This window comes from Mytilus galloprovincialis, chromosome 6 (genome assembly GCF_965363235.1).
Source record: "Mytilus galloprovincialis chromosome 6, xbMytGall1.hap1.1, whole genome shotgun sequence".
NCBI classification, from domain to species: domain Eukaryota; kingdom Metazoa; phylum Mollusca; class Bivalvia; order Mytilida; family Mytilidae; genus Mytilus; species Mytilus galloprovincialis.
In genome coordinates, this window is record NC_134843.1 from 81,766,897 (window position 1) to 81,790,391 (window position 23,495).

Consider the following 23,495-nt stretch of genomic DNA (forward strand, 5'->3'; position numbering starts at 1 on the left):
ACAAACTCGTACGGGTCTAGGGTATAAGTGCTACGGGCCATTTTAAAGGCAATAAGTACCTCTTCCTCTGGTATCATTGCCCACGTGGAGAATCTCTTCGTTTGGCCAGCCGGCAATAGTTCATTTTCGAATTTGTGATATACCAGGGTACCCCCCTCATCCTTTTCTGACTAACTCGTACGGGTCTAGGGCATAAGTGCTATGGGCCATTTTAGAGGCAATACCAACCTCTACCTCTGGTATAATGGTCGGTATGGAGAATCTCTTAGTTTGGCCAGCCGGCAATAGTGCAGTTCGAATTCGTTGTATCTTGGATTCCATATCCCCCCTTTGAACCCTCTACTGACAAACTCGTACGGGTCTAGGGTATAAGTGCTACGGGCCATTTTAAAGGCAATAAGTACCTCTTCCTCTGGTATCATTGCCCACGTGGAGAATCTCTTCGTTTGGCCAGCCGGCAATAGTTCATTTTCGAATTTGTGATATACCAGGGTACCCCCCTCATCCTTTTCTGACTAACTCGTACGGGTCTAGGGCATAAGTGCTATGGGCCATTTTAGAGGCAATACCAACCTCTACCTCTGGTATAATGGTCGGTATGGAGAATCTCTTAGTTTGGCCAGCCGGCAATAGTGCAGTTCGAATTCGTTGTATCTTGGATTCCATATCCCCCCTTTGAACCCTCTACTGACAAACTCGTACGGGTCTAGGGTATAAGTGCTACGGGCCATTTTAAAGGCAATAAGTACCTCTTCCTCTGGTATCATTGCCCACGTGGAGAATCTCTTCGTTTGGCCAGCCGGCAATAGTTCATTTTCGAATTTGTGATATACCAGGGTACCCCCCTCATCCTTTTCTGACTAACTCGTACGGGTCTAGGGCATAAGTGCTATGGGCCATTTTAGAGGCAATACCAACCTCTACCTCTGGTATAATGGTCGGTATGGAGAATCTCTTAGTTTGGCCAGCCGGCAATAGTGCAGTTCGAATTCGTTGTATCTTGGATTCCATATCCCCCCTTTGAACCCTCTACTGACAAACTCGTACGGGTCTAGGGTATAAGTGCTACGGGCCATTTTAAAGGCAATAAGTACCTCTTCCTCTGGTATCATTGCCCACGTGGAGAATCTCTTCGTTTGGCCAGCCGGCAATAGTTCATTTTCGAATTTGTGATATACCAGGGTACCCCCCTCATCCTTTTCTGACTAACTCGTACGGGTCTAGGGCATAAGTGCTATGGGCCATTTTAGAGGCAATACCAACCTCTACCTCTGGTATAATGGTCGGTATGGAGAATCTCTTAGTTTGGCCAGCCGGCAATAGTGCAGTTCGAATTCGTTGTATCTTGGATTCCATATCCCCCCTTTGAACCCTCTACTGACAAACTCGTACGGGTCTAGGGTATAAGTGCTACGGGCCATTTTAAAGGCAATAAGTACCTCTTCCTCTGGTATCATTGCCCACGTGGAGAATCTCTTCGTTTGGCCAGCCGGCAATAGTTCATTTTCGAATTTGTGATATACCAGGGTACCCCCCTCATCCTTTTCTGACTAACTCGTACGGGTCTAGGGCATAAGTGCTATGGGCCATTTTAGAGGCAATACCAACCTCTACCTCTGGTATAATGGTCGGTATGGAGAATCTCTTAGTTTGGCCAGCCGGCAATAGTGCAGTTCGAATTCGTTGTATCTTGGATTCCATATCCCCCCTTTGAACCCTCTACTGACAAACTCGTACGGGTCTAGGGTATAAGTGCTACGGGCCATTTTAAAGGCAATAAGTACCTCTTCCTCTGGTATCATTGCCCACGTGGAGAATCTCTTCGTTTGGCCAGCCGGCAATAGTTCATTTTCGAATTTGTGATATACCAGGGTACCCCCCTCATCCTTTTCTGACTAACTCGTACGGGTCTAGGGCATAAGTGCTATGGGCCATTTTAGAGGCAATACCAACCTCTACCTCTGGTATAATGGTCGGTATGGAGAATCTCTTAGTTTGGCCAGCCGGCAATAGTGCAGTTCGAATTCGTTGTATCTTGGATTCCATATCCCCCCTTTGAACCCTCTACTGACAAACTCGTACGGGTCTAGGGTATAAGTGCTACGGGCCATTTTAAAGGCAATAAGTACCTCTTCCTCTGGTATCATTGCCCACGTGGAGAATCTCTTCGTTTGGCCAGCCGGCAATAGTTCATTTTCGAATTTGTGATATACCAGGGTACCCCCCTCATCCTTTTCTGACTAACTCGTACGGGTCTAGGGCATAAGTGCTATGGGCCATTTTAGAGGCAATACCAACCTCTACCTCTGGTATAATGGTCGGTATGGAGAATCTCTTAGTTTGGCCAGCCGGCAATAGTGCAGTTCGAATTCGTTGTATCTTGGATTCCATATCCCCCCTTTGAACCCTCTACTGACAAACTCGTACGGGTCTAGGGTATAAGTGCTACGGGCCATTTTAAAGGCAATAAGTACCTCTTCCTCTGGTATCATTGCCCACGTGGAGAATCTCTTCGTTTGGCCAGCCGGCAATAGTTCATTTTCGAATTTGTGATATACCAGGGTACCCCCCTCATCCTTTTCTGACTAACTCGTACGGGTCTAGGGCATAAGTGCTATGGGCCATTTTAGAGGCAATACCAACCTCTACCTCTGGTATAATGGTCGGTATGGAGAATCTCTTAGTTTGGCCAGCCGGCAATAGTGCAGTTCGAATTCGTTGTATCTTGGATTCCATATCCCCCCTTTGAACCCTCTACTGACAAACTCGTACGGGTCTAGGGTATAAGTGCTACGGGCCATTTTAAAGGCAATAAGTACCTCTTCCTCTGGTATCATTGCCCACGTGGAGAATCTCTTCGTTTGGCCAGCCGGCAATAGTTCATTTTCGAATTTGTGATATACCAGGGTACCCCCCTCATCCTTTTCTGACTAACTCGTACGGGTCTAGGGCATAAGTGCTATGGGCCATTTTAGAGGCAATACCAACCTCTACCTCTGGTATAATGGTCGGTATGGAGAATCTCTTAGTTTGGCCAGCCGGCAATAGTGCAGTTCGAATTCGTTGTATCTTGGATTCCATATCCCCCCTTTGAACCCTCTACTGACAAACTCGTACGGGTCTAGGGTATAAGTGCTACGGGCCATTTTAAAGGCAATAAGTACCTCTTCCTCTGGTATCATTGCCCACGTGGAGAATCTCTTCGTTTGGCCAGCCGGCAATAGTTCATTTTCGAATTTGTGATATACCAGGGTACCCCCCTCATCCTTTTCTGACTAACTCGTACGGGTCTAGGGCATAAGTGCTATGGGCCATTTTAGAGGCAATACCAACCTCTACCTCTGGTATAATGGTCGGTATGGAGAATCTCTTAGTTTGGCCAGCCGGCAATAGTGCAGTTCGAATTCGTTGTATCTTGGATTCCATATCCCCCCTTTGAACCCTCTACTGACAAACTCGTACGGGTCTAGGGTATAAGTGCTACGGGCCATTTTAAAGGCAATAAGTACCTCTTCCTCTGGTATCATTGCCCACGTGGAGAATCTCTTCGTTTGGCCAGCCGGCAATAGTTCATTTTCGAATTTGTGATATACCAGGGTACCCCCCTCATCCTTTTCTGACTAACTCGTACGGGTCTAGGGCATAAGTGCTATGGGCCATTTTAGAGGCAATACCAACCTCTACCTCTGGTATAATGGTCGGTATGGAGAATCTCTTAGTTTGGCCAGCCGGCAATAGTGCAGTTCGAATTCGTTGTATCTTGGATTCCATATCCCCCCTTTGAACCCTCTACTGACAAACTCGTACGGGTCTAGGGTATAAGTGCTACGGGCCATTTTAAAGGCAATAAGTACCTCTTCCTCTGGTATCATTGCCCACGTGGAGAATCTCTTCGTTTGGCCAGCCGGCAATAGTTCATTTTCGAATTTGTGATATACCAGGGTACCCCCCTCATCCTTTTCTGACTAACTCGTACGGGTCTAGGGCATAAGTGCTATGGGCCATTTTAGAGGCAATACCAACCTCTACCTCTGGTATAATGGTCGGTATGGAGAATCTCTTAGTTTGGCCAGCCGGCAATAGTGCAGTTCGAATTCGTTGTATCTTGGATTCCATATCCCCCCTTTGAACCCTCTACTGACAAACTCGTACGGGTCTAGGGTATAAGTGCTACGGGCCATTTTAAAGGCAATAAGTACCTCTTCCTCTGGTATCATTGCCCACGTGGAGAATCTCTTCGTTTGGCCAGCCGGCAATAGTTCATTTTCGAATTTGTGATATACCAGGGTACCCCCCTCATCCTTTTCTGACTAACTCGTACGGGTCTAGGGCATAAGTGCTATGGGCCATTTTAGAGGCAATACCAACCTCTACCTCTGGTATAATGGTCGGTATGGAGAATCTCTTAGTTTGGCCAGCCGGCAATAGTGCAGTTCGAATTCGTTGTATCTTGGATTCCATATTCCAATTATTAAAGGCAATAAGTACCTCTTCCTCTGGTATCATTGCCCACGTGGAGAATCTCTTCGTTTGGCCAGCCGGCAATAGTTCATTTTCGAATTTGTGATATACCAGGGTACCCCCCTCATCCTTTTCTGACTAACTCGTACGGGTCTAGGGCATAAGTGCTATGGGCCATTTTAGAGGCAATACCAACCTCTACCTCTGGTATAATGGTCGGTATGGAGAATCTCTTAGTTTGGCCAGCCGGCAATAGTGCAGTTCGAATTCGTTGTATCTTGGATTCCATATCCCCCCTTTGAACCCTCTACTGACAAACTCGTACGGGTCTAGGGTATAAGTGCTACGGGCCATTTTAAAGGCAATAAGTACCTCTTCCTCTGGTATCATTGCCCACGTGGAGAATCTCTTCGTTTGGCCAGCCGGCAATAGTTCATTTTCGAATTTGTGATATACCAGGGTACCCCCCTCATCCTTTTCTGACTAACTCGTACGGGTCTAGGGCATAAGTGCTATGGGCCATTTTAGAGGCAATACCAACCTCTACCTCTGGTATAATGGTCGGTATGGAGAATCTCTTAGTTTGGCCAGCCGGCAATAGTGCAGTTCGAATTCGTTGTATCTTGGATTCCATATCCCCCCTTTGAACCCTCTACTGACAAACTCGTACGGGTCTAGGGTATAAGTGCTACGGGCCATTTTAAAGGCAATAAGTACCTCTTCCTCTGGTATCATTGCCCACGTGGAGAATCTCTTCGTTTGGCCAGCCGGCAATAGTTCATTTTCGAATTTGTGATATACCAGGGTACCCCCCTCATCCTTTTCTGACTAACTCGTACGGGTCTAGGGCATAAGTGCTATGGGCCATTTTAGAGGCAATACCAACCTCTACCTCTGGTATAATGGTCGGTATGGAGAATCTCTTAGTTTGGCCAGCCGGCAATAGTGCAGTTCGAATTCGTTGTATCTTGGATTCCATATCCCCCCTTTGAACCCTCTACTGACAAACTCGTACGGGTCTAGGGTATAAGTGCTACGGGCCATTTTAAAGGCAATAAGTACCTCTTCCTCTGGTATCATTGCCCACGTGGAGAATCTCTTCGTTTGGCCAGCCGGCAATAGTTCATTTTCGAATTTGTGATATACCAGGGTACCCCCCTCATCCTTTTCTGACTAACTCGTACGGGTCTAGGGCATAAGTGCTATGGGCCATTTTAGAGGCAATACCAACCTCTACCTCTGGTATAATGGTCGGTATGGAGAATCTCTTAGTTTGGCCAGCCGGCAATAGTGCAGTTCGAATTCGTTGTATCTTGGATTCCATATCCCCCCTTTGAACCCTCTACTGACAAACTCGTACGGGTCTAGGGTATAAGTGCTACGGGCCATTTTAAAGGCAATAAGTACCTCTTCCTCTGGTATCATTGCCCACGTGGAGAATCTCTTCGTTTGGCCAGCCGGCAATAGTTCATTTTCGAATTTGTGATATACCAGGGTACCCCCCTCATCCTTTTCTGACTAACTCGTACGGGTCTAGGGCATAAGTGCTATGGGCCATTTTAGAGGCAATACCAACCTCTACCTCTGGTATAATGGTCGGTATGGAGAATCTCTTAGTTTGGCCAGCCGGCAATAGTGCAGTTCGAATTCGTTGTATCTTGGATTCCATATCCCCCCTTTGAACCCTCTACTGACAAACTCGTACGGGTCTAGGGTATAAGTGCTACGGGCCATTTTAAAGGCAATAAGTACCTCTTCCTCTGGTATCATTGCCCACGTGGAGAATCTCTTCGTTTGGCCAGCCGGCAATAGTTCATTTTCGAATTTGTGATATACCAGGGTACCCCCCTCATCCTTTTCTGACTAACTCGTACGGGTCTAGGGCATAAGTGCTATGGGCCATTTTAGAGGCAATACCAACCTCTACCTCTGGTATAATGGTCGGTATGGAGAATCTCTTAGTTTGGCCAGCCGGCAATAGTGCAGTTCGAATTCGTTGTATCTTGGATTCCATATCCCCCCTTTGAACCCTCTACTGACAAACTCGTACGGGTCTAGGGTATAAGTGCTACGGGCCATTTTAAAGGCAATAAGTACCTCTTCCTCTGGTATCATTGCCCACGTGGAGAATCTCTTCGTTTGGCCAGCCGGCAATAGTTCATTTTCGAATTTGTGATATACCAGGGTACCCCCCTCATCCTTTTCTGACTAACTCGTACGGGTCTAGGGCATAAGTGCTATGGGCCATTTTAGAGGCAATACCAACCTCTACCTCTGGTATAATGGTCGGTATGGAAAATCTCTTAGTTTGGCCAGCCGGCAATAGTGCAGTTCGAATTCGTTGTATCTTGGATTCCATATCCCCCCTTTGAACCCTCTACTGACAAACTCGTACGGGTCTAGGGTATAAGTGCTACGGGCCATTTTAAAGGCAATAAGTACCTCTTCCTCTGGTATCATTGCCCACGTGGAGAATCTCTTCGTTTGGCCAGCCGGCAATAGTTCATTTTCGAATTTGTGATATACCAGGGTACCCCCCTCATCCTTTTCTGACTAACTCGTACGGGTCTAGGGCATAAGTGCTATGGGCCATTTTAGAGGCAATACCAACCTCTACCTCTGGTATAATGGTCGGTATGGAGAATCTCTTAGTTTGGCCAGCCGGCAATAGTGCAGTTCGAATTCGTTGTATCTTGGATTCCATATCCCCCCTTTGAACCCTCTACTGACAAACTCGTACGGGTCTAGGGTATAAGTGCTACGGGCCATTTTAAAGGCAATAAGTACCTCTTCCTCTGGTATCATTGCCCACGTGGAGAATCTCTTCGTTTGGCCAGCCGGCAATAGTTCATTTTCGAATTTGTGATATACCAGGGTACCCCCCTCATCCTTTTCTGACTAACTCGTACGGGTCTAGGGCATAAGTGCTATGGGCCATTTTAGAGGCAATACCAACCTCTACCTCTGGTATAATGGTCGGTATGGAGAATCTCTTAGTTTGGCCAGCCGGCAATAGTGCAGTTCGAATTCGTTGTATCTTGGATTCCATATCCCCCCTTTGAACCCTCTACTGACAAACTCGTACGGGTCTAGGGTATAAGTGCTACGGGCCATTTTAAAGGCAATAAGTACCTCTTCCTCTGGTATCATTGCCCACGTGGAGAATCTCTTCGTTTGGCCAGCCGGCAATAGTTCATTTTCGAATTTGTGATATACCAGGGTACCCCCCTCATCCTTTTCTGACTAACTCGTACGGGTCTAGGGCATAAGTGCTATGGGCCATTTTAGAGGCAATACCAACCTCTACCTCTGGTATAATGGTCGGTATGGAGAATCTCTTAGTTTGGCCAGCCGGCAATAGTGCAGTTCGAATTCGTTGTATCTTGGATTCCATATCCCCCCTTTGAACCCTCTACTGACAAACTCGTACGGGTCTAGGGTATAAGTGCTACGGGCCATTTTAAAGGCAATAAGTACCTCTTCCTCTGGTATCATTGCCCACGTGGAGAATCTCTTCGTTTGGCCAGCCGGCAATAGTTCATTTTCGAATTTGTGATATACCAGGGTACCCCCCTCATCCTTTTCTGACTAACTCGTACGGGTCTAGGGCATAAGTGCTATGGGCCATTTTAGAGGCAATACCAACCTCTACCTCTGGTATAATGGTCGGTATGGAGAATCTCTTAGTTTGGCCAGCCGGCAATAGTGCAGTTCGAATTCGTTGTATCTTGGATTCCATATCCCCCCTTTGAACCCTCTACTGACAAACTCGTACGGGTCTAGGGTATAAGTGCTACGGGCCATTTTAAAGGCAATAAGTACCTCTTCCTCTGGTATCATTGCCCACGTGGAGAATCTCTTCGTTTGGCCAGCCGGCAATAGTTCATTTTCGAATTTGTGATATACCAGGGTACCCCCCTCATCCTTTTCTGACTAACTCGTACGGGTCTAGGGCATAAGTGCTATGGGCCATTTTAGAGGCAATACCAACCTCTACCTCTGGTATAATGGTCGGTATGGAGAATCTCTTAGTTTGGCCAGCCGGCAATAGTGCAGTTCGAATTCGTTGTATCTTGGATTCCATATCCCCCCTTTGAACCCTCTACTGACAAACTCGTACGGGTCTAGGGTATAAGTGCTACGGGCCATTTTAAAGGCAATAAGTACCTCTTCCTCTGGTATCATTGCCCACGTGGAGAATCTCTTCGTTTGGCCAGCCGGCAATAGTTCATTTTCGAATTTGTGATATACCAGGGTACCCCCCCCCCCCCCTTTATTCTTTTCTGACTAACTCGTACGGGTCTAGGGCATAAGTGATATGGGCCATTTTAGAGGCAATAATATGGACTGAATTGAAGATTAAAGACTCTTATTGATCTCCGTAATTTTGAAGAATTATGTCATTGAAATAGTAATTGACAGTTTCACTTTTTCTGTTTATTATATGTCTTCAATTAACTATGTTTCTTGTTTTTCTGATCTTTTTAATTGTGTGATACTATCATATGTATTGTATATTTTAGTTTTAGAATTGGACTATATTTGTAGACAACGAACAGATTATGGAATGCCCATATGACAATTAATTCCATTTAATTACCCTCTATTTATTCATCTTGTTTTAATTACTAAAGTTTACATTGATTCAATAATAACAACATTTTAATGATCATAATTGTTTTGTGTTGTGTGAGGCAATGCAATTAAACTTTTCATTTACTTTCATTTTAAATGACGCGGACCTTACAGAAGACACCTATTGGCTTAATATTTCTTAATTACTGTATATTGCTATAAATAGCATAACCATAATGGATATTGACAGCAAAATTTATTTTATTGTCACAATCTAATAACTACCCAAAACATTTCATCGAACGCGGTTTTGATCTCATGAATATTATTGACGGCTAGCCTCATGAATATTAACGCCGGCTAGATCCACACTAGTTTTCAATTGTGATGATATAGAAGATGAAAAACATGTATTTTTAACATGTCCATTATAAGAAGATTTAAGGCAGTATTTATTTGTTAATATAATTCAACAAAATGATATGTTTTTAACTTTGTCAGATGATGAAAAATTTATATTTTAGTTCAAAAATGAAAATGTTTGTAGTTCTTTTGCCAAAACCTGCCATACTATTTTATTACGACGAATAAGTATTTTATACTGTTAAAATCAGTTATTTTTATATGTACATGTATCAGGTTTTATCCTTGGATGTGCATGGTGATATTGCACTTTTATGTTTTGTATAAATAAAAATATGTTTGAATTCTGTTGTTTTATAATTGTATATAACAGTCTCTCATAGTTCTTTTAAGAATGGCACATGCATTCTAAATTTTATATTGTGTACTTGATATCATATTGTGTTTATACTTGTATGTATGTGGTGAGACTTTTATAAACTATTGAATTCTTGAATTCATTTATATATAATTCCTTGCAATCGGCACAATTATCTACATGTAAAAATATCGTTTTTGAATGTGTTTATTCCCCAATTTTATTTCGTTTGAAGTAGTGATGTCAATAGAGAACTGTTCGGTTTTGAGGGATGTGATGTACTAGGCAAGGACGGCAAGAATGTAATTTTCATTAACACAAACGTGTCCTTTGTTTTGTTATGCTACATGTACGGAAGTTTTAACATGCATGATCAAAACCTCTGGAGTCAAATAAACTTGGCTTTATTCAGATTATTCAAGTGATCATTCAGTATTTTATTCGAACGGCTGGCCATTTTTCACATCTCTTTTTTAAGTATTAAAGAGTTCTCTGATTAAAAAATAAAATTGTTTTGAAATTTTTGTTCTATCACTGCATTTTTACACTTAGCATAGTAACATGCTATACCTTTTTTTTTTATAAATATGGAAATATCACCATATAAGCTATATTTGGAAAGACTTAAAATAAGTCTGAAAGAATTTGTTTATACTTTTACACATGTACCTCCGTATAGGCAGACAAAATACTAGCTCTGTTGACTGCCTCTCCACCTACCCCACATTTCCATGACTAATATAACATATTTATGGACATTTTTGGTTAAGCACTGTTTTAAAGTTGAGATGTGTTTATGGTTAAGCACCGTTCAAGTTCAGAATTTTTCTCTTAAATAGTCTGGTTAGAAACAGGGGAATGTTTTTTTTTTTGCCTTAGATGCTATATATTGACTCTTAACATAAGCGATAACAATTACCGGAGAAAGTAACAGTTCGTGTGGGGTTATTCCAGCCTGACTCACTTATGCCATTAGAGACTGATCTGGTGTGTATGTCTATGGCTCGATCTAGGATGGAGTCTGTAGGAAAACGATGATACCGAGACATCTAGAACGAGAAAATAGGTTCTCATTTTAATTCATTTTATAAAACATTTTTTTTTAAACTACTGTATTAATCTTTTCCCTCCGACATTTTTTTCGGAAGTATATTTGTGATTACTCACAGTGTATATAAAGTAAAAAAAGTTGATAGCGTACATTGTTTTTACTTTTGAATTGTTTCACATTTTTAATGTCGGAGCCTTTTATTGACAACTATAAATGTATACATACGGTAAAAGTTTTTCTTATTGTCGAAAACCTATTACTGCTAACATACACTTCATTTGAACTCTGATTGATAGTTGGCTCATTGACAATCATATCTCATCTTTATATAGTAACGTACAATGTATCCGCTTAATATCCGTTTGCGAAAAAAATATGGCGATAGTTTGACTCACGGGGGGGTAACTTCGATATTTTCTTGGTAGGGGTGTGCCATTTTTGCCTCAAAAAACGTACCCATTTTAATATAATATTCACTGAAATTTAGTACCTATAGTTATATAAATATTTAAGAAAGAATGACCTATACTTATATACAATATTTAAAATATGACCCATGCTTATATAAGCACTAACTCACCGGGGTTCATTTGGGAACTTATTTAAAAGCACTTTGTTTGAAAGGTGAACTTTCAAATGAATTGATTTAATTTAATATAATAATTGACCATTAATAATGTATGATTCTCAATAGCATATTTATATATGATATGTAGATCATACCCCGAATCAATATATAGTTATCAAACGTAAATGCATTTTAATATAAGATGTCATTAAAAAGGAGGGTCATTTTTATATAAAATCTCGCAAAATTATGACCCATATTTTTGGCACATCCCCGTATACCCAATAATAGGAAGTTGACCCCCCGTGGTTTGACTCTAGTTAAAGTTATTTCCTTGTAAATGATTGGCGATATAACACATCTCTGTCAGCGAAAACATTCTCTGACTCAAAGGAGTAGGTCCAGTAAGACCCCTTTTTGGCCCCAAAATATAGCAGTTTTACAAAATTGTTAAAATGTAAACTCTTAGTTATTTATTGCACAGTAAAATACTTCTGCTACATAAATATGGGCTGTTTTTGACAATACAATGCACATATATCGGGTACTAGCACCATTAAGTCATGCTAAATTACTGAAAACTTCACAATTCTAGCATTTTAGTTAAATTTTAGACGGTTTTCGTGTAAAACGAAAGTGGCCGCATTCGTGTTCATCCTCAATATTGAAATGTAAGTTGTATTTTACGATAATACATAACATATATAAAGGTTGAGGATGAACACGGATGCGGCCACTTTCATTTCAGACAAAAACAGCTGAAAAGGGACATTTTTCGGCATATTTGGTAGATTTTTCATATTTCAGCTTGAATCGGTGCGTTTTTATGACTAAATCATTTAAAATCTTTCACATAAAGTAATTGATTCAAATAAAATAGACATTTAAGTGTTTAAAAAGTGTTCAAAATCTTTCGTCAGATGAACCTGAAATTTGAGGCCAAAATCGGCCCTTACCGGACCTACTCCTTTATAAAAATAAGATTCTTAAAATGATTAGTGATATAGCTGGTGATTGTATACTAGAAGATAACATACAAGTTTTACAAAAGTTTGTTCTCATCAGGACTCTACAGTCGATATTAAACCTCTGTACTTAACAAACTAATCATAACCAACCCTTTGTAAAGATAATTTACCCTTATAATGAGAACATTTTCATTATTCCCTATACTGCAGCATTTTTCATTGGTTAAATATAGTAAGAACCATGAATTTGATTGCATAAAAAGGTTTATAGGGTTCGGTGATCCAAGTAGTCCAACTACTGTATCATTAACCTGTTCAACCCTTAAGTAGTATGTGGATTAGAATCCAATCAAAGATAACCAAGATTGTCAGCTCTACTGTTTAAGGTCGGTGCTTTTCTCCCACACACATATGTGTATGCTGTATTTTCGTTATGTGCAACTTTTCTGATTCAGCATTTTTAGATTTTTTTTAAATATTTTCTTATTAAGACTTTTAAAGTCTTTCTGAAAACAACTCTCGAGGTGATCTATATGTTTAATAATTTTGATAATCATACTAAAGAACGATGAATCGAAGAACTATGGTTCTATCTACTAGTCCTTGTCAGTGGAAGAACTATGGTTCTATCTACTAGTCCTTGTCAGTGGAAGAACTATGGTTCTATCTACTAGTCCTTGTCAGTGGAAGAACTATGGTTCTATCTACTAGTCCTTGTCAGTTGAAGGAAACGAATCGGAGAACTATGGTTCTATCTACTAGTCCTTGTCAGTGGAAGGAAACGAATCAGAGAACTATGGTTCTATCTACTAGTCCTTGTCAGTGGAAGGAAACGAATCGGAGAACTATGGTTCTATCTACTAGTCCTTGTCAGTGGAAGGAAACGAATCAGAGAACTATGGTTCTGTCTACTAGTCCTTGTCAGTGGAAGAACTATGGTTCTATCTACTAGTCCTTGTCAGTGGAAGGAAACGAATCGGAGAACTATGGTTCTATCTACTAGTCCTTGTCAGTGGAAGGAAACGAATCGGAGAACTATGGTTCTATCTACTAGTCCTTGTCAGTGGAAGGAAACGAATCGGAGAACTATGGTTCTATCTACTAGTCCTTGTCAGTGGAAGGAAACGAATCGGAGAACTATGGTTCTATCTACTAGTCCTTGTCAGTGGAAGGAAACGAATCGGAGAACTATGGTTCTATCTACTAGTCCTTGTCAGTGGAAGGAAACGAATCGGAGAACTATGGTTCTATCTACTAGTCCTTGTCAGTGGAAGGAAACGAATCGGAGAACTATGGTTCTATCTACTAGTCCTTGTCAGTGGAAGGAAACGAATCGGAGAACTATGGTTCTATCTACTAGTCCTTGTCAGTGGAAGGAAACGAATCGGAGAACTATGGTTCTATCTACTAGTCCTTGTCAGTGGAAGGAAACGAATCGGAGAACTATGGTTCTGTCTACTAGTCCTTGTCAGTGGAAGAACTATGGTTCTATCTACTAGTCCTTGTCAGTGGAAGGAAACGAATCGGAGAACTATGGTTCTATCTACTAGTCCTTGTCAGTGGAAGGAAACGAATCGGAGAACTATGGTTCTATCTACTAGTCCTTGTCAGTGGAAGGAAACGAATCGGAGAACTATGGTTCTGTCTACTAGTCCTTGTCAGTGGAAGAACTATGGTTCTATCTACTAGTCCTTGTCAGTGGAAGGAAACAAATCGGAGAACTATGGTTCTATCTACTAGTCCTTGTCAGTGGAAGGAAACGAATCGGAGAACTATGGTTCTATCTACTAGTCCTTGTCAGTGGAAGGAAACGAATCGGAGAACTATGGTTCTATCTACTAGTCCTTGTCAGTGGAAGGAAACGAATCGGAGAACTATGGTTCTATCTACTAGTCCTTGTCAGTGAAAGGAAACGAATCGGAGAACTATGGTTCTATCTACTAGTCCTTGTCAGTGGAAGGAAACGAATCGGAGAACTATGGTTCTATCTACTAGTCCTTGTCAGTGGAAGAACTATGGTTCTATCTACTAGTCCTTGTCAGTGGAAGGAAACGAATCGGAGAACTATGGTTCTATCTACTAGTCCTTGTCAGTGGAAGGAAACGAATCGGAGAACTATGGTTCTATCTACTAGTCCTTGTCAGTGGAAGGAAACGAATCGGAGAACTATGGTTCTATCTACTAGTCCTTGTCAGTTGAAGGAAACGAATCGGAGAACTATGGTTCTATCTACTAGTCCTTGTCAGTGGAAGGAAACGAATCGGAGAACTATGGTTCTATCTACTAGTCCTTGTCAGTGGAAGGAAACGAATCGGAGAACTATGGTTCTATCTACTAGTCCTTGTCAGTTGAAGGAAACGAATCGAAGAACTATGGTTCTATCTACTAGTCCTTGTCAGTTGAAGAATTATGGTTCTATCTACTAGTCCTTGTCAGTTGAAGAATTATGGTTCTATCTACTAGTCCTTGTCAGTTGAAGAACTATGGTTCTATCTACTAGTCCTTGTCAGTTGAAGGAAACGAATCGGAGAATTATGGTTCTATCTACTAGTCCTTGTCAGTTGAAGGAAACGAATCGGAGAATTATGGTTCTATCTACTAGTCCTTGTCAGTTGAAGGAAACGAATCGAAGAACTATGGTTCTATCTACTAGTCCTTGTCAGTTGAAGAATTATGGTTCTATCTACTAGTCCTTGTCAGTTGAAGAATTATGGTTCTATCTACTAGTCCTTGTCAGTTGAAGGAAACGAATCGGAGAACTATGGTTCTATCTACTAGTCCTTGTCAGTGGAAGGAAACGAATCGGAGAACTATGGTTCTATCTACTAGTCCTTGTCAGTGGAAGGAAACGAATCGGAGAACTATGGTTCTATCTACTAGTCCTTGTCAGTGGAAGGAAACGAATCGGAGAACTATGGTTCTATCTACTAGTCCTTGTCAGTGGAAGGAAACGAATCGGAGAACTATGGTTCTATCTACTAGTCCTTGTCAGTGGAAGGAAACGAATCGGAGAACTATGGTTCTATCTACTAGTCCTTGTCAGTTGAAGGAAACGAATCGAAGAACTATGGTTCTATCTACTAGTCCTTGTCAGTTGAAGAATTATGGTTCTATCTACTAGTCCTTGTCAGTTGAAGAATTATGGTTCTATCTACTAGTCCTTGTCAGTTGAAGAACTATGGTTCTATCTACTAGTCCTTGTCAGTTGAAGGAAACGAATCGGAGAATTATGGTTCTATCTACTAGTCCTTGTCAGTTGAAGGAAACGAATCGGAGAATTATGGTTCTATCTACTAGTCCTTGTCAGTTGAAGGAAACGAATCGGAGAATTATGGTTCTATCTACTAGTCCTTGTCAGTTGAAGGAAACGAATCGAAGAACTATGGTTCTATCTACTAGTCCTTGTCAGTTGAAGAATTATGGTTCTATCTACTAGTCCTTGTCAGTTGACGAATTATGGTTCTATCTACTAGTCCTTGTCAGTTGAAGGAAACGAATCGGAGAACTATGGTTCTATCTACTAGTCCTTGTCAGTGGAAGGAAACGAATCGGAGAACTATGGTTCTATCTACTAGTCCTTGTCAGTTGAAGAATTATGGTTCTATCTACTAGTCCTTGTCAGTTGAAGGAAACGAATCGGAGAACTATGGTTCTATCTACTAGTCCTTGTCAGTGGAAGGAAACGAATCGGAGAACTATGGTTCTATCTACTAGTCCTTGTCAGTGGAAGGAAACGAATCGGAGAACTATGGTTCTATCTACTAGTCCTTGTCAGTGGAAGGAAACGAATCGGAGAACTATGGTTCTATCTACTAGTCCTTGTCAGTGGAAGGAAACGAATCGGAGAACTATGGTTCTATCTACTAGTCCTTGTCAGTTGAAGGAAACGAATCGAAGAACTATGGTTCTATCTACTAGTCCTTGTCAGTTGAAGAATTATGGTTCTATCTACTAGTCCTTGTCAGTTGAAGAATTATGGTTCTATCTACTAGTCCTTGTCAGTTGAAGAACTATGATTCTATCTACTAGTCCTTGTCAGTTGAAGGAAACGAATCGGAGAATTATGGTTCTATCTACTAGTCCTTGTCAGTTGAAGGAAACGAATCGGAGAATTATGGTTCTATCTACTAGTCCTTGTCAGTTGAAGGAAACGAATCGAAGAACTATGGTTCTATCTACTAGTCCTTGTCAGTTGAAGAATTATGGTTCTATCTACTAGTCCTTGTCAGTTGAAGAATTATGGTTCTATCTACTAGTCCTTGTCAGTGGAAGGAAACGAATCGGAGAACTATGGTTCTATCTACTAGTCCTTGTCAGTGGAAGGAAACGAATCGGAGAACTATGGTTCTATCTACTAGTCCTTGTCAGTTGAAGGAAACGAATCGAAGAACTATGGTTCTATCTACTAGTCCTTGTCAGTTGAAGAATTATGGTTCTATCTACTAGTCCTTGTCAGTTGAAGAATTATGGTTCTATCTACTAGTCCTTGTCAGTTGAAGAATTATGGTTCTATCTACTAGTCCTTGTCAGTTGAAGAACTATGGTTCTATCTACTAGTCCTTGTCAGTTGAAGGAAACGAATCGGAGAATTATGGTTCTATCTACTAGTCCTTGTCAGTTGAAGGAAACGAATCGGAGAATTATGGGTCTTTCTACTAGTCCTTGTCAGTGGAAGGAAACGAATCGGAGAATTATGGTTCTATCTACTAGTCCTTGTCAGTGGAAGAACTATGGTTCTATCTACTAGTCCTTGTCAGGGGAAGGAAACGACCTTTATGAGGTTATATAAATTGTGTCTTGTTTCGAAATTGAAACATCAAGACATAGTTTTATCTACATATCAACGTTTTGTTTAAAATCAAAAATGGTTTTGTTTCATATATAATAAGAAATGTATTACAAAGTATAAGAAAATCTCGGCCGTGATCAATCAGTAGAATTCCAAGAAATAATTGAAAAGATTGCCGATTCTAAGAAGGTAATTACAACGATAAGTAAGTTTTTGTCTCCAAGTGATGAGGATTGTGACAGACATGCATCAAAACAGCAAGTAACATATTGAATGTAATGTCTACTGTACTGTCGAATGTCACTTCAGATAAATTACTAGTCTGGTCTGTTCTGAGAATTACGCTATAACCAAGGATACGTCAAGATTGCAATGCTGAATGTCAGACCAGTTAAACCTTAAGCTTTCGGATATAACATTTGTTCTACTGATGTTCTGTGTAAAAATTAGACCATGAGACTGCAAACGACAATATTATTCTCCAGATAACTTGTACACCATTTACTTTTAATGGCGGATATTTTTATAAAGTCGTTGCAACGTTTTTAAACACAGTCGGTTAATACCGGTATCAGAGCAGTACATGTCATCACACATATCTTCCAGTTCTTACATGAACATTTAAGATAATGCGTTTACTTCGATAAGGCTGCTACCAATCAACACAAGTTATTGTTATGACCCATTATAGCTTGCTGTTCGGTGAGAGTCAAGGCTCCGTGTTTAAGACCGTTCTTTGACCTTTAATGGTTTACTTAAACAAATAAGTTTAGTTTTTACTCGCCGCGATATAGCCTTTTTGTGCTCATGCGGCGTAAAGCAACCAACAATCAATCTTAAACAAATTGTGACTTGGATGGCGAGTTGTCTCATTGGCACTCATAGCACATCTTCTTATATCTATGTACATGCATGTTTTGAAACAAGGTATACATTGTTTCATCACTATTCTGTTAGACTGAACAACAAAACAAAATCTGAACTGAGATGAATGAATGGAAATGTCAAAGAGATAGTAACCCAACGTCCTCCAAAAAAAAACAAACAAAATTCATGACTTCGATCAAGGATCAGTCTTCAACTGGATTGGCATATATCTTAACAATGCGCCAAGCTCTAAAATATTTATAGTCTATAAAAAGTAACAGATATTACAACAGATATGCTTTCAGAACAAAAGAATTAAACCACATAAATACAAGACAGAATACAACCACTGACGAATTGGGACAAACACGAGAACTAGTGGCTGTGTTATGCAAGTTTTGTTCTTGTTGTCAATATAAAAATTAGAAGATTAGGTTTAATTGTAATGATATATTACTCTTCACTAGAGACCAAAGGACGTAGTCTAAGAAATAAGTAAATATAGACCACCGTACAGGTTCAACAAACCGCTACAGTGGACTAACAAAAGGTTCACATATAACGGTATATGTAATTTTGTAATAGATATATAAAAAAAACGCAAGAAACACCGGAGAATGCATTTTTATCAAAGATGGGCTTCAAAGTTATTGTGAAACTGCCTATTCTAGAGGGGGCGTGAATCAGATGTGGATACTTAAAAATTCCAAAGATCTTTTAGAGTACATACAATCTAACTCTCTTTCATCGTGTAACAGTATTAAAACTTTTGACTTTTCTACTCTTTACACTAGTATTCCACATTCCAAACTAAAAGACAAATTGAAAGAGTTGGTATTGCTTTGCTTCTTAAAAAAGAATGGCCGACGTAGATAACAAGTATCTTGTCTTAGAGAGGGATAAATCCTACATTGTAAAGGATCCCTCTGATTCGAACAAAAAATTCTCTGAGACTAATATTATCAAGATGCTTGATATCTTGATTGACAACATATTTGTTACGTTCGGAGGACGTGTTTTTCAACAGACTGTCGGCATTCCAATGGGAACAAACTGTGCCCTTCTACTTGCCGACTAGTTTCTTTATTATTATGAGGCTGACTTCATACAGGAACTTCTTGGGAAGAAAGATAAGAAGTTAGCAATATCCTTTAACTCTACTTTTCGCTACATAGATGATGTTCTTTCACTAAATAATTCAAAATTTGGTGACTATGTGGAACGCATCTATCCAATCGAGCTAGAGATAAAGGATACTACAGATACAGTTAAGTCGGCCTCATATCTTGACTTACATCTAGAAACTGACAATGAGGGTCGGTTGAAAACAAAACTTTACGAGATGATTCCAGCTTTCCAATTGTGAACTTTCCATTTCTAAGTAGCAACATTCCAGCAGCACCTTCATACGGGGTATATATCTCCCAATTGATACGATATTCCCGTGGTTGCATTTCCTATCATGATTTTCTTGATAGAGGGTTGCTGCTCACAAGGAAGCTATTAAACCAAGAGTTCCAAATGGTGAAGTTGAAATCATCCCTTCGTAAATTTTACGGACGCCATCACGAGTTGGTTGACCGTTATGGAATAACCGTTTCACAAATGGTATCGGATATGTTCCTTACGTCGTAACTACTATCCCCTTCCCTTTCATGAATGTGACCTACCGAATTAGACTATTTACCGGATTTGTTATCACATAAGCAACACGACGGGTGCCACATGTGGAGCAGGATCTGCTTACCCATCCGGAGCACCCGAGATCATCCCTAGTTTTTTGGTGGGGTTCGTGTTGTTTATTCTTTAGTTTTCTATGTTGTGTCGTGTGTGCTGTTGTTTGTTTGTCCTTTTCATTTTTAGCCATGGCGTTGTCAGTTTGTTTTAGATTTATGAGTTTGACTGTCCCTTTGTTATCTTTCGTCCCTCTTTTATAGTAAATTTAACTAGGTCAAATTATTTTTTTTATTAGGGGACGGTATAGTGCAATGCGAAGAACAAACCTCTAACGGGTAAACGTCAGCGTAAAAAAGAACACAACTGAAAAGACCTCTATAGGACAGTCATCCACAATTGGCAAGTTATCATACAATACGTCAAGATATAAATCAATCCAGGTCTATAGGCCACAGACCACAATTAAATTCTCTATTAGCTCTTTCTAACGTTTTGTTTCATTAAAAAAATTTCACCTAATCTTTTTGTCAAATTTTGTGTGTGTGTAAAGTACAGTTCTAGTCCAAAAATATATCCAACATTTAGAAAGATTGCCCCTCTGTATTTTACAAATTTAGCCAATACACATCCATACCCCTATGGACAAGTCAAGAGATGTTCCGAAAACTGTAAATATCACCTTTTTGCACCTGGCCTAATCACTCTTTCCATATCAAAATCAGTTAAAATAAAACATCCAAATGTTTATTTCAGCTCTCTTCTTTCATTTTCACCCAAGAAAAACTAAGAAATATATGAGAAAGGGAAAGAAAAAAAATAAAGACAAGAGTGCACACGCTGAAATGTCTCGCCTTCTATACTAATCATTGATATTATGTAGATAGTCCTAAGTATAAAGCTTTATTACAACTGTCTCGTAAACTTAACATTAACCAAGATAACTAAAAAAAGACCAATGAACCATGAAAATGAGGTCAAGGTCAGATGAACCATGCCAGGCAGACATGTACAGCTAACAATGCTTCTATACAACATATATAGTTGACCTATTACTTATAGTTTAAGAAAAATAGACCAAAACAAAAAAACTTAACACTGTGCAATGAACCGTGAAAATGAGGTCAGGGTCAAAAGAAACCTGCGCTTTTGACATAAAGATCATAAAATATTTCCATACACCAAATATAGTTGACCTATAGCATATAGTATTAGATAAAAAGACCAAAACTCAAAAACTTAACTTTGACCACTGAACCATGAAAATGAGGTCAAGGTCACATGACATCTGCCCGCTAGACATGTACACCTTACAATCATTCCATACAACAAATATAGTAGACCTATTGCATATAGTATGAAAAAACAGACCAAAACACAAAAATTTAACTATAACCACTGAACCATGAAAATGAGGTCAAGGTCACATGACATCTGCCCGCTAGACATGTACACCTTACAATCATTCCATACAACAAATATAGTAGACCTATTGCATATAGTATGAAAAAAACAGACCAAAACACAAAAATTGAACTATAACCACTGAACCATGAAAATGAGGTCAAGGTCAGATGACACCTGCCAGTTGGACATGTACACCTTACAGTCCTTCCATACACCGAATACACTAGCCCTATTGCTTATAGTATCTGAGATATGGACTTGACCACCAAAACTTAACCTTGTTCACTGAACCATGAGATGAGGTCGAGGTCAAGTGAAAACTGTCTGACAGACATGAGGACCTTGCAAGGTACGCACATATCAAATATAGTTATCCTATTACTTATAATAAGAGAGAATTCAACATTACAAAAAATTTGAACTTTTTTTTCAAGAGGTCACTGAACCATGAAAATGAGGTCAAGGACATTGGACATGTGACTGACGGAAACTTCGTAACATGAGGCATCTATATACAAAGTATGAAGCATCCAGGTCTTCCACCTTCTAAAATATAAAGCTTTTAATAGCTAACACCACCGCCGCCGCCGCCGGATCACTTTCCCTATGTCGAGCTTTCTGCAACAAAAGTTGCAGGCTCGACAAAAAAATACACTATAATTAAAGGGAACTATATTCGAAAAGCGGGATCATTAATTGTGGTCTTGGGCCTATAAGCAACTACCAATTAATAGAACAAAAACCATCGAAGTGGTCTTGGGCCTATAAGTAACTACCAATTAATAGGACAAAAAAAAAAAAACATCAAGTAACTAAGCAAGATAAATTGTCTGACATATGGGTAATTCAGGAGTTATAGCCTTTGATTAACTTGAAACGTTTGACTTGCAATAGAATATTTACGGACACCTAATAATATGTATCCCAGTGCTTCTGTTTTATTTTTGATGACTTCGAGAAGATTTACATTTATTGTGCAACAAGTTACCGTGCAGTAAAATTAACAGTTATTTATATACTCTAGTGAAAAATTAAAAGAAGTGTTGAAAAGGTGACTCTTGTAATACAGAATATAGGAAATTACAAATTCCCCCTTTTCCCGAATCTACATCTTTTTGTTTGGAGACACAGATGACTACATTCGACAAGTAAGATCAAACTGTCCACAAGAAGCATTTTTGCGTGTCCGTCAATTTAGATTTTTTTAAAGATTTTTTACATTTTTTTTTATGGTTTGATTTTTTTTTTTAAAAACTTTTCGGTCTTAAGATGGAATACGGACATGAAATCAACATGTTATTTCCTTTGCTGTTTTGAGCTTATTGATTCTTACTACTACCGTACCCTTTGTCGAGTGCAAATGTTTCCTTTCTAAAGGTATACACCAATTTACAAAATAGTCCTTAAATTAATTAAAATAAACAAATTAAAAAAATATAGCATGAAAAATCTTAAAAACTTGCCACCGCGGAAATTTATATGAATGTGGTACACATGTCTCTCTTTCTTCTATATATACATGCAAATACCTGACAACATATCAATAAAATGAACATGTGGCTTATGATAACATTGCGTTTGATATGGTAAAACATGCAATTTAATGGCATAACATTTAGTAAAGATCACTTACTTTCTGGAGATCCAAGGCAAGTATCGTCCAACTTCAGCAATTTAAAATTCATGTAAAATCTCCTTCAACAAAGTGATAAACCGTCCTTGTATACAGAAATGTAGGCAGGTTATCGTATACAGATTTAAAGATTTGGTGAAAAAAGCCATTTGTCAAATATAGGGAACGTGCAGTATCTGTATCTCCCGGTTATTTTGTCGTTTAACATATAAATATCCCACCCTTTGATAAAACGGTGACCAACTTTACCTGCAGCTAATACTGTGCATGCAATATTTTAGTCTTACGTTATACCGGACGAATAAATTATTTTCTTGTTTGCAACCATGCGTTTTTATTAGGACTCTGACATTTTGCTCGCTAAACTATCATGCATTGTATAAGGGCTGGGCAATTTTACTACTATGCTTTCGGTGATCTTTGATAAGCTTAACTGATACATATTTTAAATAATAAGAAGTTACTACAGCTATTAAATTGAAATGTCATAGTAGATAATGTTGTTAGTTAAATTAATGTACTTTAAATTTTGATACAATAGCATGAACTGTTAGTTAGAATTCCTAAGTTAATATTGAATTATTTCATTTAATAATATAATAATTCATAGTGGTATATTTCAACAGTTATTTAGTATTAAACATAATTTTATGTAGGTTTGAAAAATAAAAAAAAGTCTTTGTCTTTATTAATTCCGGCTGACATTACATCGCTCTGAAAAGTAAAAGACAGAAATAACACTGTATAAATTTCGTGCGTCTGTTAGCTCTTTTCTGAATTG

At 39.5% G+C, this 23,495-nt stretch overlaps 1 protein-coding gene across 3 annotated transcripts in view; it reads right to left on the reverse strand.

Moving 5' to 3' along the window:
• LOC143080490 (protein-glutamine gamma-glutamyltransferase K-like) overlaps window positions 1-22,860 on the reverse strand; it is an 84,115-nt gene extending 61,255 nt beyond the window's left edge. Inside the window, exons 1-2 of one of the 3 annotated variants that reach the window (XM_076256348.1) lie at window positions 22,715-22,860; window positions 10,722-10,806 (exon numbers count right to left, since the gene is read on the reverse strand). In XM_076256348.1, coding sequence (XP_076112463.1) covers window positions 10,722-10,806 — 85 coding nt within the window. In that variant the 5' untranslated portion in view covers window positions 22,715-22,860. Of the gene's footprint in view, window positions 1-10,676; window positions 10,807-22,714 lie in introns of all 3 variants that reach the window. The other 2 variants (XM_076256347.1, XM_076256349.1) reach the window with 2 other exon arrangements.
• Between the last annotated feature and the right edge of the window lie 635 nt (window positions 22,861-23,495).